This window comes from Mchenga conophoros, linkage group LG13 (assembly GCF_057382185.1).
Source record: "Mchenga conophoros isolate Kocher_MC1m ecotype Shallow Benthic linkage group LG13, M_conophoros_male_GT1.1, whole genome shotgun sequence".
Classification (NCBI taxonomy): Eukaryota; Metazoa; Chordata; class Actinopteri; order Cichliformes; family Cichlidae; genus Mchenga; species Mchenga conophoros.
The window spans coordinates 19,058,796-19,086,404 of NC_140538.1; the positions used below are offsets into that span (position 1 = coordinate 19,058,796).

The 27,609-nt window shown below is 41.1% G+C and overlaps 6 protein-coding genes across 11 annotated transcripts; 3 read left to right on the forward strand and 3 right to left on the reverse strand.

Annotated features, from left to right (window-relative positions):
- Nucleotides 1-27: 27 nt before the first annotated feature.
- Nucleotides 28-2,943, reverse strand: dusp13a (dual specificity phosphatase 13a). Its single transcript, XM_085297023.1, has 7 exons — nucleotides 2,697-2,943; nucleotides 2,334-2,459; nucleotides 2,010-2,251; nucleotides 961-1,177; nucleotides 741-863; nucleotides 451-668; nucleotides 28-352 (listed from the first exon to the last, which is right to left on the reverse strand). The coding sequence occupies exons 2-7, from the start codon at nucleotides 2,456-2,458 to the stop codon at nucleotides 123-125; spliced, it is 1,155 nt and encodes a 384-aa protein (XP_085153149.1). The 5' UTR covers nucleotide 2,459; nucleotides 2,697-2,943; the 3' UTR covers nucleotides 28-122.
- A 1,893-nt stretch (nucleotides 2,944-4,836) lies between these two features.
- Nucleotides 4,837-6,724, reverse strand: LOC146561175 (dual specificity protein phosphatase 13A). Its single transcript, XM_085297033.1, has 3 exons — nucleotides 6,206-6,724; nucleotides 5,816-6,033; nucleotides 4,837-5,732 (listed from the first exon to the last, which is right to left on the reverse strand). Exons 1-3 carry the CDS (start codon nucleotides 6,328-6,330, stop codon nucleotides 5,521-5,523), a joined length of 555 nt encoding a protein of 184 aa, XP_085153159.1. The 5' UTR covers nucleotides 6,331-6,724; the 3' UTR covers nucleotides 4,837-5,520.
- LOC146561176 (dual specificity protein phosphatase 13A-like) lies at nucleotides 6,476-9,123 on the reverse strand. Of its 2 annotated transcripts, XM_085297032.1 has the most exons (5): nucleotides 7,312-9,123; nucleotides 7,145-7,230; nucleotides 7,016-7,048; nucleotides 6,731-6,935; nucleotides 6,476-6,609 (listed from the first exon to the last, which is right to left on the reverse strand). In XM_085297032.1, exons 1-5 carry the CDS (start codon nucleotides 7,521-7,523, stop codon nucleotides 6,588-6,590), a joined length of 558 nt encoding a protein of 185 aa, XP_085153158.1. In that variant the 5' UTR covers nucleotides 7,524-9,123; the 3' UTR covers nucleotides 6,476-6,587. The 2 variants fall into 2 exon arrangements, with proteins under 2 accessions (XP_085153158.1, XP_085153156.1); XM_085297030.1 differs by having other exon boundaries at nucleotides 7,016-7,230; nucleotides 7,312-9,118.
- Nucleotides 8,669-15,511, forward strand: LOC146561177 (sphingomyelin synthase-related protein 1-like). 4 transcript variants are annotated; one of them, XM_085297026.1, is made up of 6 exons: nucleotides 8,669-8,816; nucleotides 11,037-11,660; nucleotides 11,828-11,923; nucleotides 12,012-12,129; nucleotides 12,306-12,456; nucleotides 13,312-15,511. In XM_085297026.1, exons 2-6 carry the CDS (start codon nucleotides 11,041-11,043, stop codon nucleotides 13,614-13,616), a joined length of 1,290 nt encoding a protein of 429 aa, XP_085153152.1. In that variant the 5' UTR covers nucleotides 8,669-8,816; nucleotides 11,037-11,040; the 3' UTR covers nucleotides 13,617-15,511. The 4 variants fall into 4 exon arrangements, with proteins under 4 accessions (XP_085153152.1, XP_085153153.1, XP_085153154.1 ...); XM_085297027.1 differs by having other exon boundaries at nucleotides 8,677-8,816; nucleotides 11,040-11,660; XM_085297028.1 differs by lacking the exon at nucleotides 8,669-8,816 and adding an exon at nucleotides 8,916-9,241.
- Nucleotides 15,512-15,732: 221 nt separating this feature from the next.
- LOC146561178 (beta-microseminoprotein-like) lies at nucleotides 15,733-17,978 on the forward strand. Its single transcript, XM_085243231.1, has 4 exons — nucleotides 15,733-15,806; nucleotides 17,067-17,172; nucleotides 17,416-17,518; nucleotides 17,738-17,978. The coding sequence occupies exons 1-4, from the start codon at nucleotides 15,804-15,806 to the stop codon at nucleotides 17,856-17,858; spliced, it is 333 nt and encodes a 110-aa protein (XP_085099357.1). The 5' UTR covers nucleotides 15,733-15,803; the 3' UTR covers nucleotides 17,859-17,978.
- A 195-nt stretch (nucleotides 17,979-18,173) lies between these two features.
- On the forward strand, nucleotides 18,174-26,891 carry npy4r (neuropeptide Y receptor Y4). 2 transcript variants are annotated; one of them, XM_085297035.1, is made up of 3 exons: nucleotides 18,174-18,282; nucleotides 22,877-22,941; nucleotides 23,015-26,891. In XM_085297035.1, exons 2-3 carry the CDS (start codon nucleotides 22,916-22,918, stop codon nucleotides 24,285-24,287), a joined length of 1,299 nt encoding a protein of 432 aa, XP_085153161.1. In that variant the 5' UTR covers nucleotides 18,174-18,282; nucleotides 22,877-22,915; the 3' UTR covers nucleotides 24,288-26,891. The 2 variants fall into 2 exon arrangements, with proteins under 2 accessions (XP_085153161.1, XP_085153160.1); XM_085297034.1 differs by having other exon boundaries at nucleotides 18,212-18,282; nucleotides 22,877-26,891.
- The last annotated feature ends 718 nt before the right edge of the window (nucleotides 26,892-27,609 follow it).

Consider the following 27,609-nt stretch of genomic DNA (forward strand, 5'->3'; position numbering starts at 1 on the left):
GGGAATAAAATAGGTGACACGCAGACCTTTTTTAAAGTTTTAATTATTTTGATAGAAACGAATTAAAATAACACAGGTTGCCAATCAAGGGAGGAATGAAGCGTTCCTGAGTGTGTTCATTATCAGGATGTGTTGGTACAGTCCTCCTCTGGGATCTGTCTGCTCTGTGTATTGAGGCTCAGTTCCAGCTGCCTCAGCTGCTCCAAAAAACCAGAGTTGGGTCCAATGTCTCGATTCAGACGCACAGCAGTGATAGCCTCCACTAACAACAGGCCCTGGCAAATCATCAGGTACGCCAAAACCAGCGCTCCAGAGCGGCTGACACCCATGGCACAGTGAACAAACACCTTCCCTGAAAGACATTTTGATCAGTCCTTTTAATAATAGCTGAAAGTAACTCGCAGATTGCTTAACATTAATGTATGCATGTCTATTTGCTTAGCCTCTAACCATTTTTCTTCAGCGCACTGTCAATGAACTGTGCGGCTGATCTGAAGAAAGGCTGGAGGTTGAACTCTGGGTGGTCTGCAGCTTCAACAGCGTGGTATTCCACTTTGAGGTCTCTGTAGAACTGCAGGCCTGTGTTAATGCGGTGTCGTCCTGCTGCAGCGTTTAGTATGTGAGTTATACCCAGAGATGAAAGTGTGATTTTATCTCGTGCCACAGACCTGCATACACACACGGCATACAGACTGATTTACTAGAATATCGTTTTTGATACATTTGAGTTTTCCACTCACTCATCTCCAATGTAGAGGTTTGGCCAGACTTGATTGACGGGTGCCACCGGCTTCCTGTTTGTCCAAAGGATGTTCCTCAGCTCTGTCAGAGATGCCGTTTCTTCCTGCCGGGCTAAGTGACTCCTGCAGCAATAAAGATGTGTGTGTGTTGTGTGTGTGTGCATATGTGTTTGCATATGTGGATGCTTATGGGTTTGTGTGTGACTGATTGTATCTTTACAGTGTTTGGGCCTGTCTTCGTCTCCTCCTCTCTCTCTCCAGGCTCATGTCGAGGCTACGGAGCTGCTGCAGGAAGCCTGGGTTTGGGCAGATGTCTCTATGCGGCCTGACAGCGGCTACTGCCTCCTGCAGCCTCAGGCCCTCAACAATCATCAAAAAGGCCAGCACCAAGGTTGCAGATCGACTCACGCCCATCAAACAGTGTACAAACACCCGTCCTGGGATTGAGATGATAAACATTACCCTCAATACCATTTATAGATATATAATGCTGTTAAAAAGTATTTGCCTCCTTCCTGGTCTGTTTTTTTTTTTTTTTTTTGCACATTTGTCACACTTAAATGTTTCAAATCATCATCAGTTTTTAAATTGTGATTTCATTCGTTACTACCTGGTATGAAAAAGTAATTGTCCCCTCTTGTTAAATCATGAATTAACCATGATTAACAGCATTTTTTGGAAAGCTAAGTTCAGTTTCACTCGCCTGATTACTGCCAGGCCTGATGAATCAAGAACTCATTTCAATAGAACCTGTCTGACAAAGTGAAGTAGGCCAAAAGACCTCAAAAAGTAACACATCATGCCGAAATCTAAAGAAACTCAAGAACAGATGGGAAACAAAGTCCGAAAAGTGTTACAAACCTTTGAAACTCCAGCAAATCACAGTGAGGGCGCAAATGCACAAATGGAGGAAAACTGGAATATGTCTGAACCTTCCCAGGAGTGAGCAATGTGGGTAGGTTTTAGACCTGTTACATCTCCTGCAAAACTAGCACAGCTTTTCATATAAGAATGTCATACCAACAGTCAAACGTGGTGGTCGTTGTGGGGCAATCACTTTTTCACATAAGGCCAGGTAGGCTTGAAGAGCTTGTTCTGCTTAATAAATGAAATCCTAATTTTAAAGCTGGAGCCAGAAACCAAATCTAAATCCAAACTAAAATAAGGATTCCTTATTTTAGTCAAGAATAAAATCTAATCTCATTAGATGGTGTGGCTGTATGACACTGAGATCTAATCCAGCCACATGCTGTAACCCTGCCCACTTGCCTCCCATGGCTAGTGCAGCTCTGATGTATCTTGCTGTTGGATAGAAGAATGGACTGAGGATGAAGTCCATTGCATCATCAGCTTCAACACCATAATAATCCACTGACATGTCTCTGTAGAAGCGCGGGCCAGTGTTGACGTAGAAATAGAGCCCGTGGCCTGGGTTGGGGGTTCCATGAGCAGCATTTACAATGTGAGTAATGCCCAGATTGTGAAGAGTGCCCTTGTCACGAGCTGCTACCCTGAAACACAATAGCACACTCAGTGCTGCACGAGTGCAGAATGTTTATAGATGTGTGTGCATGTTAATATGTGCACGCATACTCATTGCCTATGTAAAGGTTAGGCCAGACTTGATTGACATGTCCAGTCGGTCGTCTGTCAGCGAGCAGAAACTCCTGCAGCTCTGAGACAGAGGGAGGTTCATACGGAGGATCCCTAAGAGACATACTGTACAAACACACAGACACTCATAAATCGCACAAACACATGTCATTTATTAGCCCTTCACTATGAAAAGCTTCTGTAAATGTTAATGTTTGTTATGTAAACTTATTAGTCATCCCAGCTTCTTTTAACAACACACAGACCTGAGAGTGGGATTTTCTCAAGATGCCACACATGCTTTCTTTCTAAATGTTTCTTACCTGAAAGATCCCCCAAACCAGCCCAATCTCATGAACTTACCTCACTTCGAGGCGCTTCGGTTTCCTCTCCTACTCTGCCTGCTCTTATTTGTTCATCACAGTCACACATAGCTGGGGTTGTTTCCTTTTATAACTCTGTAATCATACACTCAAAAGTGACAAAGTTATCTAACATACTGTGTTCACTGTTCAGGCACTCAAAACCCATTTTATTCATGGTGAATGCAGACCTGATGTTTCATTCTCATGGGGCAACCCTGAGCCTTATCCTGTGAACTTTAACATTAGCTCACATGTTTCCACGATGACTGTGGACTGTTATGTAACACGTGGCTGCTCTGCGTGTGTCTGAGTTGCTACCCTGCTGCAGAGTAAAGCCTGCTGCTCTGTCCCTTTAAGAGATGTGGATGATATTCACCAGTGATTTATTAGCTTTATCTGCTTTTAATCTGCTCATACTGATTTAGGCTGTTTACTATCAAATAACCAATTAAAGAAAGGAAGACTGCATGACCTTAGGCGTGCAATAGTGCAACAGTAACAGTTGGCATAACCTCACTTTTATTTTGGAGTTCTCATCCTATATTTTCTTTCTGGTCCCTGTCAGAATTATAATGTTTTTATCTTTTGGGTCTCTTCTTACTCCTGAGCAAACACCTGATGGCACACCTACACTTCATCATCCAATCAAGGCCCAGCACTATATCTACCAGTCTCCACCAGTTTGTTCTGTCAGCTTGTGTGGTAGCAGAAGTGCTTTTATCTGCTTTTTTCAAGCTGAATTTATTTCTTGTTTGTTTAACCATTTCCTGCTTGAACTCTTTCCTGTTGTTCAAGGTTTCCTCTGCGTGCGGACACAAAACCCACAGTGGTAATAGGTCTCCAGTTGGTCCAGACACTACCAATCTCATCCTGACAAATCAATTACCCTTTAAACTGCCACTTCAGAGTTGCCTTTCATGCATCTAAGTTCAACTAATGACCAAACTTAGTAAATAAACCTTTGCTTTGCCATCATTTTAAAACTGTTTATGTACACAGACCAGCCACTTTATTAGGTACAAGAATGTGACCGTGACTCAAAGTTTTAAAACAGGAACCAGTAAGTAATGTCACCATGGCTACTTCCATTTCGATACATACTCACGGGCCAGTCTGTTCAGTACACCTGTTTAATTGCTTGTTAATGCAAATATCTAATGACTTACATTTACATGGCAGCTAGTCATTGCATTCAGGCATGTACACATGGTGAAGGTGACCTGCTGAAGTTGAAGCTAACCACCGGATAGGGGACGAAAGGTGGTTTAAGTGACTTTGAATGTGGCATTGTTGTTGGCAGCAGACAGGCACCAACAACCTTAAATATTCCTGAAACTGCTGATCTACAAGTGGCTGCAGCTCAGGAGGTAGAGCAGGTCATCTACTAAATGGAAAGTTAGTGGTTAGATCTCCTATGTCAAATATCCTTGGGTAAGATACTAATCCAAGTTGCTCTGTGATGCATCCAAAAGAGTGTACATGAATGTTAGATAAAAAGCACTTACTTGGGGGGAAAAGCGCTTGTATGAATGAGTGTAAAGTTGTATAACTTCACATTATTGAATTTTTGAAGTTTTGTGCTCAGGTGAAGTAGAAAAACGCTATATATGAACCAGTCCATTTATCTAATGTGATTTCCCCACACAACTCTGTCTAAAAAGGTCATCTTGAAGCCAGACTGCTTCAAGCTGGTACGAAGGCAGTATAAAGTCATGTAACCACTTGTCAAGGTCAACTTGTTACAACAAATGTATGCAGAAGAGGACCTCCGAACGTATATCACATTTAACTTTGGCTTACAGCAGCAGAAGACCACAGTGGGTGTGGCTCCTGTCAGAAAAGAACAGTTTGCACAGACTCACCAAAATTGTGCAACAGCACACTGGAAAAACATCAGCTGTTCTGATGAATCTCGATTTCTGCTGCGACATTCAAGCTGATGGTGCTGGAATGATTGTAGAGATATTTTGTTGATACACTTTGGGCCCTTTAGTACCAGCTGAGCATCATTTAAACACCACAGTTGACCTGAGTATTGTTGCTGACCATGTCCATCCCTTTGTGACAACACTGTACCATCTTCAGATGGCTGCTTCCAGCAGGATGAAAGACTGTGTCACAAAGCTCAGATCAATAAAAACTGCTTTCTTGAACATTTAAATGAGTTCACTGAATTCAAATGGCCTCCACAGTCACCAGATCTCAATCAAACAGAGCACTGTTAAGATATACAGCTCAGCAATTAGACATACCTGTTTTTGTCAGATTGATTAGGCAATATTAAGTAAGCTCTTGGCAATTAAAAAAAAAAAAAGCAAAGTGAAACAAATAATTATTTTATTTGAGGAATCCTTGACTAAAAAAGTAGGTGTCTTATCAGGAAAACTGTTCAAGGTTAAACCTTGTTAGAAGTCAGATATACATATTTTTGAACATTATGCATCTGACCAAACAATTTAAGTGAGATTTGACAAAACATTAATGGGTTTCATAAAACTGTCCGTACATAGCATGTGAGCAGGACTCCTAACACTCACAGAGAACATTTGAATATGATTTAAATATGAAAAACAAACCAGGAGAAACATGACATAAAGGCTCAGTGTGAGCGCTGCTGCTGCTGGACTGTAGAAAGGCAGCAGACAACCTCGAAAATAAAAATAAATAAATAAAGGTCACTCCAGACTTACACCTGCAACTACATCAAACAAAATCTAATTACACATCATATTTACAAACTACTGATCGCCAATTAGAGTGGAGTTCTACATATGGAGAGGTGTTCATTAATCAAATGAAGGTGCAGTGAGGAACAAAGGCTGTCAGAGAATAGGACACAGCCTCCTCTTTCGTGTCAGCTGTTCATCCAGCTTGAGGAGGAGGGACAGGAAGTTCCGGTTGGGGTAAATGGCTCGTTTTTGGACAACATGCTTCAGAGCATCTCTCAGAGTAAGACGCTGCCACAGCATCAAGTACGCTATGACCAAAGTGGCCGATCTACTCACACCCATGATGCAGTGCACCAGAACTTTTCCTGTAGAAAAGGATGGAAAATATCATGAGGGCCAGCTCTTGAAAAGAAAAAAAAAAACAGTATAATATTCACATTCAGTTTACCATCTTTGCTCATCAGGGCTTTGTGTATGAAGTCAGTTGCAGGTTTAAAGTACTGACTGAGGTCAAAGTCCTCTGAATCCTCCGCTGGGATGCCAAAGTAAACGCAGGTGTTCCCATAAAAACTCTGGTCACCAATGCTGCCCTGCTTGGAGTGCGCTGCGTTCAGGACATGAGTGATGCTAAGCTTATGCAATGTCTTTTTATTCTGTGCTACAGCCCTGTAGACATGGAAAAAGATGGAAAAAAGAGTAAAACTAAAGAATAGAACAGCCATGTCTAGTGTCTATAAATGCTAAATAACTTAAATGTAAAAGGAATACAAATTCTCCTTTTCAGCAGGCATTTCTCTCCAACAGAATTCAGAAAGATGTTGTACAAAAGCACACTCACACATTTCCTATGTACAGGTTGGGCCAGACTTCATCCACCGGTGTGAGCCCCACAGGGCAGGAATCCAAGATGACCTCCAGTTCTTTAATGAGTAGCAGGTCCTGTAGCTGTTTGCTCCTTGACATTCTCCCCGGACGCAGACTGCTCCTTCAGCACACCCCCGCACTGCTCTGGCTGTCTGTGCCCACCGTCCCCCTTCCCACCGAAGTCTACAGCTCGGTGAGAGGCATGAGCAGGTGGTTGTTTGAACGCTGCTTGGCTCCAAAATTAGCTCTCTGTGTTCAGTGTGCTCTCGGACTGTCTGGATGTAGTTATTTAATGTTGTAACGCTGTAGCATTGATTGGTCTGTTCACTGATGCTAAAAAACCCCAGGGGGAGAATTCAGGAGCTCGCTCTGATACCACTGATGTCACATTAGAAGAGGACAGGGGAGGGGAGTGAATGAAGCTGAACACTTTGGTTTATACATGCAATAAATGGTGCAAATGGAGGAGGAAATAGAGGGTTGTTTCTGGCTTTCTTACTCTGGCTCGTTTAAACCATCATCCTGCAGTTTTTGGTCCAGGTCTATGAGCTGTCGCAGGAAGCCTCTGTTGGGAAAAATCCAGCGCTTCTGCTGCACACAACGTATAGAGGACAACAGACTGAGGTGATGATGAATCATCAGGTAGGCTAGGACCAATGCAGCTGAACGACTCACACCCACAGCACAGTGCACAAACACTTTGCCTGAAAGTCAGAAAAGGCAGAAACAAATATAATGAAAACTCAGATCTGTATCATCCTCTCTGAAAATCTGCTTGCAGTACCTCCTGATGTCAAACCCTGGTGAATGAACTCAGCTGCGGGGTAGAAATATGGCGAGAGGTCAAATGTGGGGAGGTCGTTGGCAGGGACTCCGTAATATTTCACTGTGGTTCCATAGAAATCATCACTACCTTTACAGCAGAGTTTACCATGTGAGGCATTCAGCACATGAGTGATCCCTAGCTGGTAGAGCCCAAACTTGTCATGAGACATAAACCTGACACAAACAGCAGATGTAACACATGAATACAATCCAGATGTGCATACGTTGAATTTAAATCCAGCTCACGATACTCACATGTCTCCCAGAAACAGATTCGGCCACACCTCGTCTCCATGTCGACAGGAGCGTGGAGCTGAGTGTAAAACCTCCTCCAGATCCTGGAGAGATGGGATCTCCCACTTTCTCTCTGATCCCCCTGCCACACACTTCTCCTGTTTTGGCTCCAAATCTTGTATATCACATATCATCCCTGTGGCAGCACCTGAGGAGGACTTTCTGTCTGTCATTGCAAAGTTTTTACAATGGCAGACGGTCTGCTTTGTTCTTTACCAAAATGAAACCAAGCTGCACTCTGCTGCCTTCGCCTTGACTCTCTTTCAGCAGCAGTTCCACCTCACTCAGCCTCTGACTGTCAAAAACAGGTGGCTCATTGGCACTGGTTCTCAGTCAACCTCTCAAGCTTGCTTTCCAGTTATGGCAGACTCAACGGTACAATCTGTAGGAAAGGTATATGACATGAGATCTACTTAAACGTGATAGAAAAAACTATTTAAAAACATTTATGTTGAGAATATAATTATCTGTTGAGAGACCAAGGAGACCATTTGAGTACAATAAACTCATTGTTATGTTCAAGAAAGGTGTGTTATCGTGTGTTATCCATGCTCTTCTGCATATCTTGGTCATAATGAGAATTCCCAGCAGCTTAAAGCAGTTAGTCCAGAGGCATTTTCACTCTGAGATCTGCCATTCACTGAATAGTTTCTGTTTTTTGGGCCATTCTATGTAAACCTTAAAGACAGTTATGCAAGAAAATCCCAGTAAGTCAGCCATTTCTGAAATACTCAGACCAGACCAGCAACAATGCCACATTTAGAGACTTTTAAATCACCCTTATTCCCCATTCTGATGCTTTAGTAGGTACCATGTCTGCATACATAAATGCAGTTTTATTGTAATCTCTAATAAGCATTTGCTTAGTGAATGATGGCACATGTTTTTAACATTATAGGTTTAGTTTGTATTAACTTTTCTTCCTACTTTCCTCTACATAATGATGCTTTCACGGCTAAAAGAGTAACAAGATTTACTGCCGCAGTCGTCTTGACACTAATATTCAATGCCCCAAAATGACAATGAAAACAGCTCATTTCATCAATGATTTGTTGCTAAAACGATAGCACACTCTTCACTTATACATAGCTTAAGTTCATGCATGAGATATTGATGTATAACATAACCTCATATAAAAAAGTTTGAATGTTATAAAGGAGGGGAAATGAATGCCAAGGCAAGAATGACAATACTGTTTTAAGAACGAAAACCACAATAAAACAGTCAAAGTTGACGGATTATCCCAGGCTTTCCAAGTGTAACCAGCAGATGTCAGTGTCCTTTGAGCTGAAGTCTCGCAGGAAGCATCCTGCTCCTCTTGGCTGCTTTTTGTTTGCTGTTGCCTCTTCCTGTTTGTTGTTGCTTAGTAGTCCGAAGCATGTTGGCTGTGAAATACTCCTATGAGCGGTGGAGTAAACAGACGGCTCATCCGCACCTTGTAGCAGCGCAGTGACAGTGGATGTTTGGTAAGTGAGACGATCATTGGTTATAATAAAGTGGACTTCCTGTGACGTGTTTGCTCTAAGTTGAACATTTTTGTTCATGTGAAGAAAGTTGCTGAGCTAGTAGTGAAATGTTGCAATCTGACGTTACATTGTAGCCTCTGCGGTGAAAAGACACTATGAGCTCTTTGTTGAGCTGCCTCTGTCTCTCTCACACACTGAAGGGCTTTCTCTCGCTCTCTCTCTCTCTCTCTCTCTCTCTCTCTCTCTCTCACACACACACACTGAGCTGTGTCCTACTGCCTGACTGTGACTCACTGTAAGCCAGCCAAACAAGCTGACATGGCACTTTTATATCCCAAGTAGCTGCGGGATGTTGCCAGTAAAATCTCGAGGCTAGTTAAAAATAACTTATTTCTCTTTGAGGGAGCAGATCTGCACACGCCTCGGTGAGTGAGCTGCTTGTAGGTTTCAGGGATTTTCATCAGCGGTGACTTTCAGTGCCAAACTGAACCAGTGTCAGAGGAGTGATGTCATACTAGGTGTGGCTGTCAGGCTGAAGGCGGAATTCAGAAACCACCAACAAAAGCTTTGAGGCTAGAATCTAGTATTTAGGCTGTTTTATTTTTAAATCAATTAATCTTGTCATAAATGTTTAGCTGTTAAAATGTCAGAATATATTACGAAAAAATGTACAGCACGTTCCAGAAACTCTACCAGACTTTCTGCTTCTTAGAGGGATTGTTTGATGAATTTTGTCAGTTAATTTTTTGCTGCTTGATCAGCTAATCATTCAATCAGTCAGCTCCATAATGAGCCTGTTTAACATCATGATAAAAAAGAATTATTCCTGGATTTTCTCGGTTTGGTTCAGTACAAAATAAAAATTTCAAGGCTGTATATAGTGTCGACTCAGCAGGCAGGCCATCGGTACAGTACTACAGCCGTGTTGGTTGAACTTGTAGACCTTTGGAGTACGAGTGGAGCTGTACAGTGGTGAGCTTGTCAGAAGTTCAAAGGGCAGAAATGAGCGAACTGCAAAGCAAAGATTGATTATAGTCTCCTGTGGGTTTTTTTAGTGACTCACTGTTTTGGGGTTTTGAATTCCTGCTTTAGGTGGGACACTCTGTCCTGGCTAAAGCAGGACAAAGTGCTAACGTACAGTCACTGACCTGAACACAGATGAGGCAAAACCAGCTAAGCAGGCTGCAGCGTGCACTGCAGAGTTTCACTAAATAAGAGCACATGCAGGCAGCCAACCCCTCGGCTAATTAACCCTGCACTTACTGATTAAAAATGATGACTTTTTAATTGTTAAAGTGACCAAAAATGTGAAAACTGTAAAATACGGCAATAACAATTTGCCTTGACCTTGAAAGGACTCATTTTGTCCATCTAACAATCTCTAAATTATCAAAGTGGCTTCAATTCTGGGACGGCTGGATTACAAATCCCAGTTTTGGAGAAGTCATGATGGATATGCTTATCTGTGACAAAAATAACAGACCTCTAACCCATATATTTACTAAAGAAACAATAAATTTGTTGAAATTTGCTCTCATTTAGTTTTACTTTGGTTACTATACTGTTTTGTTTGAGATGCTGCTGTGCCTGATGCTGTTTTTTTTTTTTTTTTTTTTTTTTTTTAATCAAATTTCATGCCAAAAAAGAAAAAAAAACATGAATGGTTTGGAGAATAAAGAAGCTACTTTCAGCTGCTCTGTCATTCATAACGGGTCGCCACAGCGGGCTTTTCCGCATATTTAATTTGGCAGATCTACACCCCAGATGATCTTCTGGATGAACCAAAGAGATTCATGACTCTTCCCGGGGATCAAACCAGCGATCTCTCGCTTGTTATTCGAATGTATAAACCGCTACACTGTGGAGAATAATCAGCAAACTTATGAATAATTTATATAACTGCAGCGCTGTATGATATGAACAGCGGGGAAAGTGCTCGTGTTAATTTTCATGCAAATTGAGTAGAAGTGTCAGTGGGTGAGCTTCAGGCAGTTTTGCATTAAAAGAATGGCACTGAACAGTTATGAAATCAAGTGATCAAAATGCAGAGGAGGACGTGGCACTTAATTATCAAGCTTTAGAGAATTGTTAACAGCACCCTTTGATCAGTCAGAACATCAGTGTGTGTGCGTGTGCATACTTCTTTTCTCTGCCGCTGTAATTTCAGTTATTTTTTTATCTGTCATACCCCACGTTACTTAACAGTGTTTGTTTCTGCAGCAGCATGGCACTGTCGGAAGATGATGTGAGTGCCTGGAGCTGTAAGCAGGTGGCCCAGTGGCTGAAGGAAGAAGGTTTTGGGCAGTACGTGGAGCTACTGTGCACACAGCACCGCCTGGACGGCCTCAGTCTGCTGGCTCTGACTGAGGCCGACCTGAGGGGTCCTCCTCTGGGCCTCACGGTGCTGGGAGACATCAAAAGGCTAACCATAGCCCTCCGCCAGCTCCAGAGAAAAAACCAGGCCCAGCTAGAGGAGCTGGGCCTCTCACCTTCGGACAGTCTTCCCGCCGGGCTCTCCACAGGCACTACTGGGGTCAAGTGGAGCTGCGATGGAGCTGACGGGTGTAATGGAGGTGATCGCTTGTGTAACGGGACTGAGCTGCGGTCAAGGAACAGCAATAGATCTGGATACAGCTCAGGAGAGGTGCTGTGTCACACACACTCCAACGGGAGGTGTAGGCAGCACTTAGCTGGTAGATTGGACCCAGAGGTTTGGAAAACAGTCATCAGTTCCATATATGTTTTTCTTGTTTTTGGATTCACATCTTTTGTCATGGTCATCGTACATGAGCGCGTCCCTGACATGAGGACATACCCACCGCTGCCTGATATATTCCTGGACAGGTACAAGCTTGCATATTTTATATGTTTTGCATATTTTGCACTGATAAGTATCTATATGGTGGTTCCAGGGATTGTTGAGCAACGTAAGCTCCATAGTTCACGTACACATTGAGCTGCACTCATATCTTATCTGCTTTCTGATATGCATGTTTTTGTACTCTTAACAGTGTACCCAGAATTCCTTGGGCTTTTGCCATGGCTGAAGCTTGTGGTCTCATCTTATGTTACATGTTTCTGTTGATCCTGCTCCTTCACAAACACAGGTAGCCCATAGGTCCTGTTTCTGCAGTTTGCACATTTCTAGCTGCTGCCATCACATTACGCTGAGTTGGGCGTGCGTCTGTGTTTCAGGTCCATCCTCTTCAGACGGCTGTGTTCTTTAATGGGAACGGTGTTTTTGCTTCGTTGCTGCACCATGTTTGCCACCTCGCTTTCTGTGCCAGGGCAGCACCTGAAGTGTGCCAGCAAGGTGGGAAGTGCAAATCATTTTTCCTCCTGGAGTTTTTTTTATTTTTATTCTCATTGCTGTTGGCAGTGTTACAGTTCAGTTGATCACTCAGCTGTACTGCGGTGATAACTAATAAACAGCTGCCACTGTGATTCACAGCATGACTAATTACTGGAGGGGTTTTTTTTGTCCCTCAGACATATGGTGACACCTGGGGAAAGATACAGAGGGCTCTAACAATCTGGAGTGGATTTGGGATGACTCTGACAGGCGTGCAAACCTGTGGAGACTACATGTTCAGTGGGCACACTGTTGTCATCACGATGCTCAACTTCTTTGTGACTGAATGTGAGGATTAATTATTTTGTTCGGCTTTCAATGAGTTTAGTGAGAGTGTACTTTCTTGTTAGGTCTTGTATTTTTACTAGTAGGAAAGAAATGATGTGATTATAATTAAGGAAAGTACACCTTCTTTTAACTCTAAGGTTTTATGTATTGGGACTTAATTTTTTTTATAAATCACCTGTTCCTCAGCAGGTCTTAAATTCCCTTAAATACACCTCATGTCATTATTTATTTAACAATAGATAAGCCAAAATGCAGAAGTAATGCATAAAACAACTAAGCACAGGCTTACCTCTGTCATAGGAATCAAGACCACAAGTAGAAACAAGTGTAAGTAATATCTGATCATCAGCAAGTGTGAGCACCTCTATCACAGTAGAGGTTTGCAGCGGCTGTTTGTTGATTTGGAGCATTTAGACAAGTGTTAACACAATGCCAAACATGAAATGTATCAGAAACAGTTGTTTCTGCCCATCAGTCTGGGAGCAGTTAAAGTCCATTTCCAAACTATTTGAAGTCCATCAATCAGAAAAAGACCGAACAAGTATGGCTTGTTTGGAAGAGTTGCCACGAGACTCTTCTCCCTAAAAAGAACATGGCATTAATGTTAAGCTTTGAAAACTTCCTTTCAACAAACCACAAAACCTCTGGAAAAATGTCTTTTGGATAGAGAAGACCAAAGTGGATATGTCTGGACAAAATGCACAGTGGCACATTTGGCAACAACAAAGTATATCAGCACAAATATCTCATACCAGCTGTCCAGCTCAAAATAAACTAGTACCAAGGATGTCTGCAAGCTTTGAATATACATAAAATACACTGAGCATGTCTTATAATTATGTTTCCTAATTGCAGATACTCCACGAACATGGAATCTGATTCACACCATATCTTGGGTGTTAAACCTGTTTGGGATTTTCTTCATCCTGGCTGCTCACGAGCACTACTCCATCGACGTGTTCATCGCCTTCTACATCACCACCCGCCTCTTCCTCTACTATCACACCTTAGCTAACACTCGTGCCTACCAGCATAGCCGAAGGGCACGCATTTGGTTCCCCATGTTCTCCTTTTTTGAGTGTAACGTGAATGGACCCGTCCCCAACCAATATCACTGGCCCTTCAGTAAACCGGCCTTCATGAAAACTCTGATTGGATAAAGTTGAAGTTACAGTAGTGGAAACATGCATGGGACTCTAATGTGAATGCCTTAGTGAAAAAACTTGATAATTTATTATACAAAAAAACTTAAAAACATGTTCTCTTTGATTAATTTCTCTGATAAAAGTGACAGTTGTGGAACAATACTTTCTTACATGTTAGATTAGCTGTCAGTATAGAAGTTAGCTAACTTCTATGTTGACATTTAGCTAAGCTTAGCACATGGACTGGAAACCGGGGTATAGTTGACCAGGGTCTGTTTAAGGGTACACTACCAGCACATTTGAAATGATAAACTCTTTTATAAACATCAAGTTTTAGTAATACTGATGTTTTGATATTTGTTGTTTGGATTTTTATTTTTTTATTTTTTAACTTTGGATAAATGTCGTTGGTTGTTTCTGGTCTTTACGCTAAGCTAAGCTATGCTGTCTGGCTGCTAACTATAGAGGTTTCTCACAGGACAACAGATTTCTCACCATGTTGGACGTGGTTGCAAGAAGATCATTGTAAACGTCTGTAGTTAGCATGGAAGATACCAACTTAAGTGGAAATACTCTCTTACTAACCACTGAGTGGTAGTGAAACTTGGAAAAAGTGTAGCGCAAACCAGAAATGGAGATTGTCTCCAAAATAAAAGCTGTTTCTCACAGTTTACAATGTTATTTTTAAAACTCAACTTCTGCTTTCACTTTAAAGTCAAATAGTCTCTGTTTGTTGGACTTCTCACAGTTTAACTACTTTTTGGAGAGCAGTTGGTGAGTGATTGCAGACAAGTTGCTGTTTTCATGCTACGTAACTATGGGGAATCAAAATAATCTCAAAGAGGTTTTTGCCAACCAGTAGGGGATTACTCGTTTTTCCCTAGTAACTGGTGGGGGTCGGGTCACTGAATGTTCTCTACACCTGTGAGAGTGGGGCCTTATTTACTTGGCCTATATTGTCACATGTCCAAAATGGCAAAAGTTAACATCACGTGGTTAGCGGTCACATGACTCCAAAAAGTCAGTTTCATATGTACATTATATCAGACGCTGAATAAGTGTTTGTCTCAAAATGTTGAGCAGTACCTTTAAATGTAATTGCACACTGCCAAAGGAAAAGAATGAGATTTATTTGTTGGCTAAGCGATGCAGGTACATTTATTTTCTTTGAAGATTTGCCTTTAAATGATCACTTTTGTCATTCTTAGCTTCTGCTTTGGGTTTGTTTACTGTTCGGTGGTGGTTTGGGTTTTTGGTGGTACTTGATAATTACAGCAGAAATCTAATGAGATAGCTGTGGGTTGATACTGTAGTTGTGCCTCTTCGGGAGTTGAGGTGGTGATGCCTCAGAGCTCAGGCTTTGCTGCAAACATATCTGACACCTGTTGGATAGCTGCTACCAAAGGAGCACTCGTTTCTTTAGATGTGCAAAAAAAAAAAAAAAATCCTCTGCACTAACATAAAAAATGTCTTTTATTTCACTTGCACTAAGATGAACTCACCACTGACATAGAGCTCCCTATATTCAGAGTTAAACTCAATAAAGTATGTGAATATTCATTGCAAAAAATGTATATTTTGCACATTAAACCTTATATGTGTAATTGTCTCTTTATCCCAGTTTGATACTCTGTCATGGTTTTCTACGATTTTTTTTGATTTTTTTTTTTTTTTTTTACTGATTGTTAAGTGGTGACTGTAGAAACATGGAGATATCATCTGTTGCCTATAAAGCTTTAAAAGCAGTTTGTTTTTTTTAAGCAAAGGTTCAAAAGTGCAGTGTTTACTCTGGCAGGTCTGATCCAAACTTTTATCTCTTTAACTGTTTACAACGTGTATCATTTATCGATGCAAGTAATCAATCTCTGCCTTTTGGCTCAGGAATAAAAGTTGCTAGACAAGGAAAATAACTTTTGTTTTTCTGACTAATTATTTCACGGCTGCTTTTTCACTGTGCTTGAGTTTGATTCGTGAGAAGAAACAAACCATTTCTATCGCTGGTGAAAATGTTGTCTTTGATATGCAGTTTCAACATAACCTGCTGGTCTTCTCCACCTTAAAACAAATATTTGATAAAAAACGTTCATCACTGTTTAAATATTATCATAATGATATACATGGGAGTCACACCTTAATAAAATCCGTGACTACCGAATTTTCTCACACAGTTTTTCTGTTGGCTGGGATACATCATAACTGAGGATGGTACGTATTTTACACTTTCTTTTATATATTCTCTAATCACAGCTATTTTTTTAAAATAACTTTCAGTATAAATGTAAATATGAATAGTTATGAGATTTCAATCACGTAATTGTTGTCAGAGTGTATATATTTCACAAACTCAGTTCCAAAAATGTTATAAAATGTAAAAGAAAACAGATTTTTAAATCTCATAAACCCATGTTTTATTCACCATAGAATATGTAAATCATACCAGTGTTTAAAAAGAGAAAATTTAACATTTTTTAAAATTAATTTAATGGTACCAAAGCTTCCCTGTTTATCTCTGTGTTGCATCCACTCTTTTTTTAACTATAGTCCACAAAAATATTTCTTGATCGACCAAAAGTTTGGTTCACTTTGTCCTTTTTAAATAAGCTTTGGCTCAGAGAAGATGGTGGCTTTTCATCATCATGTTCATATCGTTAGCTTCATAGCATAATTGCCTAAGTCATTTGACTAAGTCAATGACTTAGGCACTTATGCTATGAAGCTAATGAATATGGCTTCTTCTTTGTATGATAGAGCTTTAAGTGGCATTTGTGGATGACACAGTTAACTTTGTACAGTGATTTCTGGAAGTGTTTTTTTTTTTGAGCCCATGCAGGGATTTCCGTGACAGATTCATCCTTGTTCTTAATCTCGTCCTGCCTGATGGACCAAAGATCAAACGTCCAGAATTCGTTTTCAGCCGTATCTCCTGCGCACAGAGATTTCTGCAGATGCTCTGAATCTTTGGATGATGTTTTGTGCTGTAGATGATGAAATATTCAAAGTCTTTGCAGTTTATGTTGGGTCACATTATTCTGAAATTCTTCCACAATTTGTAGAGGCAGATTTTTGCAGATTGGTAAACCTCTGCTCAGTCCTGTTGCTAACCTGTTGCCAATGAACCTAATTACAAATCTTTGACTTTCTTTTTAGTAATTGTACCTACTTTTTTTTTTAGATGTGGTACTGTCAATTCAGATTCAAAATAAGCTCATAATTTTCATGAATTAGTGTTTAAACTAAGATATTTTACTGAGTTTATGACACCTGCAAATCATTCTGCTTTTTCAGAATTATATTTTATATTTACACACGCCTCGGGTTATGTAAGATATAAGGTACAACTGTGTATACACTGTGTCAACTGAACAGAATAGTTGTTAGTCGAAGCAGTAGTTGGCCATTTCCTGTCATGTTAAAGGTCTTAAAAGGATAGAAATTACTTTAGTATGAAATGTATTTCTCTTTCAGTCCTCTCTACATGTGTTTGTCTGTCTGCTGGGGCTCGTTGTGCTCTGTCACTCTCAATGCTTCTTCGAGGAGTTAGAGGTCAAAGATCCAAATAACCCTCCAAAAGGTGAGTCACATGAGACCTTTCTTGTACAGATACAATACTGCAGCAGTGCAGCAGGACACTGGGTGTGGGGGAAAGGTTTCTCTGTCATGATTTACAGATATTAGACATTTATTCCACATCTAATCCCTTAACCACACCTATGCATACACTAATAGATGCTTAAACACAAGTAAGGAGTGCCTCTGAGTAAGTAAGTCAACAACTCCTTTGAGTTGAGCTGTGTTTTCATTTCTTTACATGTAGGGTGTGTGGATAAGGATGGAGAGCTGCATGATTTTGACTCTGCATGGGTGAGAGACTGCATGGACTGCTCTTGTACAAGCGAGGGTTTGAGCTGCTGTACCAAGTAAGACTTCCACATTATTGTTTTTTTTTAATCATTAAGGCATTTTTTCTTTAAACAAATAAACCTCTTTTCTCTCAGCTTTCTTACTCGTAGGACTGTGATAAGTTCTCTTTTTAGGCTTTAACAGTGATAACTTCCAATTTTAGAGTTACTAAATGAACAAAACCCCTGAGATTGTTTTTGATTATTATTGTTTCTTTTTTTCTTTTTGTATCATAGGATCCCCGATGCAAACACTGTAGATGTTCCTGAGGAGTGTGAGCTGGTTGTGAATGAGAAGGCCTGCTCTGTTAAGGTGGTGATGAAGTCTGACAATGAAAAAGAGTGCAGCCCTATCTGAATACACTCTAAAGGCGACTAAAATCCAGACCGGGTCTAGATTATGACATTAAATTACCAATGAACAAAGATGACCACTTTATCAAACTTGCTCTTCATCAATAAATTCGGTTCAACTCTGCTTCCTGAGTCTTCAGTGTCTTCTTGTCAGCACTTGCAGCTGGTTTCATTTTCAGGATGCAATTGAATAAATTCACCACTGTGTGACAGCAGAGCACGGTCCTCAGAGGGTCTTTGGCACCTGAAGGGGCTCTAAGCACAATTATAGCTGTGCTCCTTCGCTGCTGCCTCTGACACAATCGCTTTGGTTGTTATAGTGCACAGCTTCTTCTCCAACTCTAATCCCTGAGGATTCACACCTGTTCAGAGCATCATTTTCTCTCATCCTGGCTTCACTGAAACTCATTTTTCAGCTAAACCATCACGTGAGTCCTTTATCTTTCTTTTTTTTAAACACGCAATATTGATGTATTGAATGGATTCATCATCTTTGTCGAGGGAAATCAGTATTGATTAGGATTCAATCAGCTATGAAATGAATGCTGTATTGTTTCTAGACTGTCAGCTTGCAGTGTCCAGAGACTGTAAGCAGGTGTAATGTAGGTCTCTCCTTCTACAAATATCTTTTCAATTATACAGTCTAACAAAAGCATCTGACAGCACGCATGTCTGGTGGTATTTATCCAAAAGAAAACGCAAACAGGGGAACAACATTGCATTCATATTTCGTGTTCTTTGTTGAAATGTAAAGAGAACCACATTGTGAAAGTATTTGTAGTAGATTTGAGAGGTGTCACCCACAATCCCTGACACCTCCAGCAGATAACAAGGCTTAGCTCAGGTTGAGCACACTGCACAGTGCCTGCTGCCGTTACCCTGATTATCACCGGCACAAGGCAATATGAAAGAAAATAGTCTCTGAGCAGCTGTATCGATTGCACACACATATTGGACTATTCTTTTGGATTTAGGAAATTTTTAGAATCTAGTAAGTGGCTGTACTGGTAAGAAGTGAAGCAGAAACACAACCTGTGATTGCAGAGGGGTAATTGAAAGACTGGGCTTTTTTTGTTTTTCAGTCAAGCATATATCTTTATTTTCATTTTCAAATGCATTTTACCTGCAGTACAGATTCATTACACGCAAAAAACAAACAAACCCCAAATCGTTCATCCCTTTGGAATAGCACATGTCAGACCTTTATAATCAAGTGCAGTGTTCAGCTATAATAAACTATTTTTCATTTCTCAGAAATATTACCTTTATATGACACTACCCTCAGCACTCTTTAGCAGGTAGATTAAGTGCAAGATTGCTGCTTAAAAGGTATATGTGGAATCCACCTTTCACTGCACAGTACAATGTCTTTTTAAAAATAAAAAGGTGAAGCTTCTCCAAGGAAAATTACAGCCTTGCCTTCATTTCTGTTTCATCTATTTTCTCTGAGATGGAGGGCACTTTTTGAGGCAAAGATAAGAATAATATGACGGGTCAAGTGGAGACAGGTCACAGTGTTCCTTACCATGCAGAGACTTAGCGCTGCAGTGTGTCCAACACACTAACACAACTACTTGATGTATGTGTTCCCCACAGCATCGCACAATTGCAGCATTAGCGGTTTAAAAATGGCTGTTGGTTTTCAATATTTCCTTTTCTTACTACTGCTGTACATGGTTTCTACTCACTGTTGCAGTTCTTTGTTGCATGTAGTTACCGGTGACATTACACTTGCCTTTCCTCACCGAACAAAGGATGATCGATGCTGTGCCACCCTGCCTGCAGCTCACTCAACACACTGACACAGTAGGTTAGTAATGATGCAGGGTGAAGTGACTGATAGCAAAGTGTGTGCGCTGTTAATGGAAAGTGACAGTCTCGTTTTCTTATGGTTTTCATGGCACATAGCAGAGGTTCCAGGGAAGATGGCTACAGTCCATTTTTAGGATCATGACAATGTCATACCCTTTCATTAAAATAAATGAATCTAAGTCTGTGTATTCATAATCATTTTGATATCATTAGCTTTTTATGTTCAGTCTTGAGACCTGACTGTTGATTTTTGGACAAGGAATTGCAGCAATTATTAGTGTGAGGCCAAGTCGCTTACAAAAGAATGTAATTATCACCTTTTATCACCTGTACTCAAAGTCTTTTGTTATTTAAACTGTGAAAGCACTTCATATTTTCTTCCTTTTTATATAGGTGTCATTCTTACATGAGGACTGCAGTCAACCTGATATCTAAGACAAAGATAAATCTAGATGTTTAATAATTATAATGTTCAACATCTGGATTTAAAGTGTGGAGGATCGCAAGAGCAGTCGTTGGTCCTGACAGTTTGTCTCCACCACGTGCATTTTTTCTGCACGTTTTTCAGTCATCTGTCTCACAGGACTGACAGAACACATACTCTCTTATCTTCACCAACTCACCTGTCTACACAAGCACAGCTTCTGTTGTATTTTATCAAGTCTATTTTGCCTTTTGTAATGTACAAACATTCACTGGCCACTTTGTTAGGTACAGTGGTTCAACTGCTTGTTAACACAAATATAATCAGCTGTCACATGGACGCTAGTTAATATAGATATGAAGTTCAACCTTAGCATTAGAATGGGATGATTTAAAGTACTTTGAATGTCGCATGATTGTTGCTGATATAAGGGTTGGTTTGATTGTGTCAGAAACTGCTTGGATTATCCTACACAACTGTCTCTACAGTTTTCAGAGAACAGCCCAAAAAAGCCTGGGCTAAAATGTCGTATTGATGCCAAAAGTCAAAGGAGTATGGCCAGATTGCCAAGGGCAACGGTAACTCTAATAACCGCTCTTTATGACAGAGCTATGCAGAAGAGCATCTCTAAACACATTACCTGTCAAGCCTTGAAGCGTATAGGCCAGGGGTAGGGAACCCGAGAGCCAGTGTCCTGCAGGTTTTAGATGTGTCCTTAATCCAACACAGCTGGTCTAAATGGCTAAATTACCTCTTCAACATGTCTTGAAGTCTCCAGAGGCCTGGTGATGAACTAATCATTTGATTCAGACGTGTTGATCAAGGGTGAGATCTAAAACCTGCAGGACACCGGCTCTCGAGGCCTGGAGTTCCCTACCCCTGGTATAGGCAGTAGCAGAAGACCACACTAGATGCCACTCCTGTCAGCTAAGAAGAGGAATGCAAGGAATCTTCTTAGCTGACATTTCACACGAGCTAACCAGAAGTGGACAGGAAAAGACTGGAAAAATGTTGCTTGGTCTGATGAAAAAAATTTGATGGGTCAGAATTTTGCATAATAATGACTTGGGGGATATTTTTTTGTACACTCTGGGCCTCTTTATACCAACTGAACATCATTTAAATAGTACAGCCTACCCGAGTATTGTTGATGATCATGTTTTTTATGACCATATTGCATCTATACTCAGATGGCTGCTTACAGCAGAAATATGCATCATTTCAGAAATAGAGCACCTTTGGGATGTGGTGGAATGGAAGATAAACGCACAGCCAAAAAATCTGCACCAACTGTGTGACTCTATCCTGTTAATTTGGACCAAAACTCTGAGGAATTTTTCCAGCACTTTGTTGAATCTCTGCCATGAAGAATTAATGCACTCCAAAGGCAAACGGGGGACCAACCTTGTACTGGCAAAGCGTAACTAATAAATGAGGCCAGTGAATGTAATACTACTTGTTTAGTGGGATCTGAGGACTTCCAAAATGTCAGGTAATATACGACTCAGTAGTGGGCCTGAATGAATCTTGTGTAGACACAGATTGACCATAAAGTGACTGCAATGACTCACACAGACCATCCATTACTCGCAGTCCTGATATCCTTGCTACACCAAAGAGCCCCTACGAATTTGAAGTCAGCAAACTAGCCAATGAGTCATCATAGTGTTTAGGATTTCTGCTCTGGGGACCCATGAATGTTAGTAAAACATTTCATAGTAACCCACTCATCCATTTTCTTTTGCTTACCAACCCCTGGACAGGTTCTCAGTCTGTCGCAGGGCTAACAAAGAGACAGACAAACATGTTCTCATCACTTAGATTCACCATTTAACCTAACCTGACTAACTGCATGTCTTTGGACTGTGGGAGGAAGCCGGAGTACCCGTGCAGACACAGGAGAACATAAAAAACTCCACACAGAAAGGCCTCAGCCTGAACCCGCAACCTTCTTGCCTTGAAGCAACAGTGCTAACCACTGTTCCACCCAGGAGCGTAATTTCCAGGGGGGTTAGAGGGGTTATGACCCCCCAATAATGTGGCTCAAGAGTTGGGAGTTCGCCTTGTAATTTGAAGGTTGCCGGTTCGAGCCCCGGCTTGGACAGTCTTGGTCGTTGTGTCCTTGGGCAAGACATTTCACCCGTTGCCTACTGGTGGTGGTCAGAGGGCCCGGTGGCGCCAGTGTCCAGCAGCCTCGCCTCTGTCAGTGCGCCCCAGGGTGGCTGTGGCTACAATGTAGCTGCCATCACCAGTGTGTGAATGGGTGGATGACTGGATATAAAAGCGCTTTGGGGTCCTTAGGGACTAGTAAAGCGCTATATAAATACAGGCCATTTACCATAATCAGACGCAACCAATATAACCCCCCCACCACCACCAATAAAATTATGAATTATCTTGCATAAATAGGCTGATTTTCTTTACTCATTTCAGGTATTACCAGCAATATAGTAGCATATTTAATCATCTGGGAATTTACCCAGATTTATTTATTTATTTAGACAGAGATCTTGCTGTCTTGCCCCCCCAATGTTCAGCACAAAGCTACGCTGATGGTTCCACCCCATCAAACATTTATTGTACATATAATTGAACTTCCTTCAACTCTATCAGGCACTAATTCCTCACACATGTAGTTTCTATTTTTTAGAAACAGGATCAGCTTAGTTCTCCTTCATTTATAGCAACAGTATCACTCCTACATACACACATTAATTGACTTCTATAGTATAAGAGCAGTAGAATAAATGCATTTCATGAATCTGTGATTTCTCTCTTTGTTTCAGATGCATGTTTTCAGAGGGCTGGGATGGACAGTTTGATCCATGGTGCTGGTGACACTTCAGTCTTGGTGAGATGTCCTTGAGTGGCAACACAACCCAGTCTTCTTTGTCAGCGTCACCTTTTCCTTTGATCTTCAACAGCTCCACCCCTCCACAATCCTCAGCTTGGGAGAAAGAGCGAGCCAGCCATGGGTCTGTACAGGACTGGCCAGGGAATGAGACCCAGCTCCTCTCAGACTTCGCCATTCTGGAGCATGATGAGCAGTGCCACATGTCTCCTGTTCTGACAGCATGCCTTGTAGCCTGGTACAGTGTTACAATGGTGCTAGGGTTGGTGGGCAACATTGGCCTCATTTGCATCATTGCCCGCCGCAGAGAAAAGGTCAATGTCACCAGCATTTTCATCTGCAACCTGTCATTCTCTGACATTCTGGTATGTGTCTTCTGCCTCCCCTTCACTGTCATATACACAATCATGGACCACTGGGTGTTTGGCTCGCTGTTATGTCGCCTGGTGCCGTTCATCCAGTGTGTCTCTGTGAGTGTGTCAGTGCTGTCTCTAGTGTTTATCGCCTTAGAAAGGCACCAGCTTATCATTAACCCCTCTGGATGGAAACCAAGTGTTCCTCAGGCCTACATGGCAATTGTTCTCATTTGGATACTGGCCTGCTTCACATCTTTGCCTTTCTTAGCCTTTCAGCTGCTCACAAATGAGCCCTATACCAATGTAATCCTGCCCGTGTCATCGGTACATGACCAAGATTTTCCTCATGCTTATCTCAACACATCTCCTACTCATACATACAAAAACCTGTCTGCGCTTCAAAATTCATACCGTTCCCTCTTTTCTTACGTCCCCACCTCTTCACATATGGAAGCCTGTGTGGAGCACTGGCCATCCCAGGGTCACAGGGTCGCTTACACCACATGGCTTCTGCTGTTCCAGTACTGTGGGCCACTGTTTTTGGTCCTGCTCTGTTATGTTAGAGTTATTGTGCGGCTCCGTCACCGCAAAGAAATGTTGGACCGCGCCCGGACCCCCGAGTGCCAGCGCATGACCCACAGCCGCCGGATCAACATCATGCTGGTTGCTCTCATAACAGTCTTTGCCCTTTGCTGGCTTCCGCTCACCATCTTCAACGTGGTGTCAGACTGGAACCAGGAGGCTCTGCCCGTCTGTCACCACAACCTGCTGTTCTCCCTCTGCCACCTGCTGGCCATGTCCTCCACCTGCATTAACCCCGTCATCTACGGATTCCTGAACTCCAACTTTAGGCAAGAGGTGAGCGAGGTGCTCCTACACTGCCGCTGTTTCCCACTAGAGGAAGAGTGTGAGCAATATCCCATGTCCACTGTGCACATTGAAGTGTCCCATACCTCTGTGCCTCTAACCTGCAGGAGCAACTCTGTGTGACACTGATGCTTCAGCCTAAAGGATCCTTCTTACGTAAACTGTACAGTTGTAAGACAAACTGTTGCTGTTTGTTCTTACTTTAATGTCAATAGATCCATTTAAAAAGCAGCTTAAAGCTATTTATTGTAAATTTATATGTTTAAAAAAAAAGTTCACCACAAGTTTATGTAAAAAAAAATCTATGTTTTGTGTTAAATAAATATTAACTGAACTTAAACTAGGACGAAACTGTACTTTTGTATGATACCAGTATGTAACATAACATGGTGCAATCAGTCAGCCCAGCAAGTCACTGAAGCCTTGTTTCCACAACTTTGGCTCAACTCAACTTTGCTATACTCAGTTTCTCATTTCCACCTCAATGTGCATGGGGTCGTTATAACAACGTCATTGTTATCTGACAAAGACAACAACGATGGAGGACATCGAAAGAGTGGTATAAGTCTATAAGTCTATGGGTTTTTCTCAGACTTGGAAACCACGGTGTTGGTTTTTGTTGCTGGGTTTCACCTTTCCATTTGCACCTAATGACAAACCCTAAAAACAAGGTCGAGTCCAGTCAAACAGGTACTTGTAGAAAACAGGCATTAGTCATTGACGCATTACTATGAAACAGATTCCCAAAGTGTGGGCTGGAGCCACAATAGGCTGCGAGTGTACTACAGGTACAGAAATTCCGTAAAATGGATTTATTTATTTAAAAAGTGAATAAAAATGATAAGATGCGGTTAGTTTGTTATATTACTTATTAATCCAACCTATATTTGCTTCTCTTGTATTGAAGTTTATATCCCAGTAGCAGGTGGGTCCCATATTGACCATAGTATTTTACGTATGACTTGGTAACTTTAGCAATTTCTAGCCAAAAGCCTGTTTATGTTTTTTGAATAACATTTTCAAGGAAATACATCTCTTTTTATTGTATTTTAATTGAAGTGAAATTTTAAAATGGGTGTGCCCCATGGGATCTTCTAGTTTTTAATTGGGCTGAAGCACTCTTGACTTTGGGAATCGCTGCTATAAACAATGGTGGTGCGGAAAAAGCAAAACTTTTTGAGGAATTTAAAGTAAGGGTTAAAAGAAATATCACGTCAAAAGAAATGCACAACACCTAAGAAAAAAATCTCAACACACCCACTGGTAAAATGCTGCCTGCAGTGGTGAAAATTGTAGTCAACATTTGCATAACAAAAAATACCTTTAAAGTGCAACGTTTTGTCAGTGGTTTAAAGTGAAGTGTTTCATACCGTGTCTTACTATGAGCAAACTGCAACTATAAAGACACTGAAAAAGGAGGTGCATTTAATCTTAACTGTTGCTTTTTCAGAATTTCATGCTTCATGCCATATACTATCTTACTGTATCCTGTTATTATGACATAAATCCAGCGGGTGTTAGCTTAACTGTGACTTATAGAATTACTGCCAGTTAAACATTTTAACACTTTAAATTTATGCTGGAATCATAGAACAAATCCATATTGCAGTATTATCAACACCTACAGTGGTGACCAGAGATAAAGGGAAAACAGAATGAAAGAGTGGAGGACCATAGTAAATGCCGATATATTTATAAGGCATGAGTGGTCATTTGACAGGTATTGCAATGTTTTAGAAGGACCAGTGTGGTTGGGGTTGTTCAGTTCAGGTGTCTCAATGAGCCATCAGACACCAAGAATAGTCATTATTCGTTTTATTTTTTGCACCTGTTTTCTGTGACATGTCAAAACCTTTGCTGAATCATATTAGTTGTTTATTAAGTATAAAACATGTGTGACCATACTGTGGCCTTCAGACTCACCGGACCTCAAACCAACAAAATGCCTAAAGTAAACTTTGAAGTGATGTGTTACACGGTGGGACGGAATGCCTCTCATAAGGATTCTACTCATCCTTCCATACACTTTCAGAGACTGTGAACTGTTCAGAGACTGTTTGTAACAGAGATTGTTTCAGAGACTGTGCTACCAGTTGTGGTGGTAGCACAGGCCCTAAATATAAATGTTCATTTCATTTATCGTGGAACTGCACGGTGTGCCATTTTGAGACATATTAGACGCTTATGTAACAAACTGTTTTATGAGAGACCCCCTGCCGTTGTATTTCACGTATTTCAGTACAATTCAGTCTTTTATATTCATAGTATCAACCCTGTGAAATTTCTGTCTTAGCTTTCATGGTGAATAAAACACAAGGAGGGTTTTGTTCTGTGATTGAAGTGACAAATAAAACTGAAACTTACTAACTTATATACATTGTTAAATTGCAGGCCTTAATTTATTTTTGATGGGTTCAGTAAATATTGAAATGCTTGGACATCAAATGTGCATGGGCATGATTTAAACTACATCAAAATGTGTTAAATAACTTGTTTCGTTGAGGCAGTATGTTTATGTTGTTGCAGTAAGTGCTAAGTTTTGCCTGCATGTGGATTACTTAAACGTGTCTTATCTAGAGACTTACTTATGTGTGAATTTAATAAATTTATATTCCTTGAAAGCGTCACAACTAATATCTCAAATAAATGTCTGTTTTAACTTCGACTACATTGCCAAAAGTATTAACTCGCCCCTTGTGATGATTGATTTCAGGTGATCCAAACACTTCCGTGGCCACAGGTGTATAAATTCAAGCACCTTGGCATGCAGACTGCTTCTACAAACATTTGTGAAAGAATGGGTCACTCTCAAGAGCTCACTGAAACTCAGCATGGTACTGTGATAGGATCCCACCAGTGCAGCAAGTCCAGCTACTAAATATTCCACAGTCAGCTGTTAGTGGTATTATAACAAAGTGTAAGGGATTGGGAATGACAGCAACTCAAAATGGTAGGCCACAGAGCTGAGTCAACGGACACTAAGGCACATAGTGCACAAACGTCGCCAACTTTCTGCAGAGTCAGTCCCTACAGGCCTCTAAACTTCATGTGGCCTTACGATTAGCTCAAAAACATTGTGTAGAGGGCTTCATGGAATGGGTTTTCATAGCTGAGCAGCTGCATCCAAGCCTTACATAACCAAGTGCAATGCAAAGTGTCAGTGTAAAACATGCCACTGGACTCTAGAGCAGTGGAGATGTGTTTTCTGGAGTGACAAATCACGCTTCTCCATCTGCCAATCGGATGGTGGAGTCTAGGTTTGGCAGTTGCCATGAGAACAGTACTTGTTTGCATTGTGTCAAGTGTAAAATCTGGTTGAGGGGGGGTGTATGGTGTAAAGTTGTTTTTTGGGAGTTGGGATCGGCCCCTTAGTTAAAGGAACTCTAAACGGTTCAGCATACCAAGACTTTGTGGACAATTTCATTCTCATACCTTTGTGGGAACA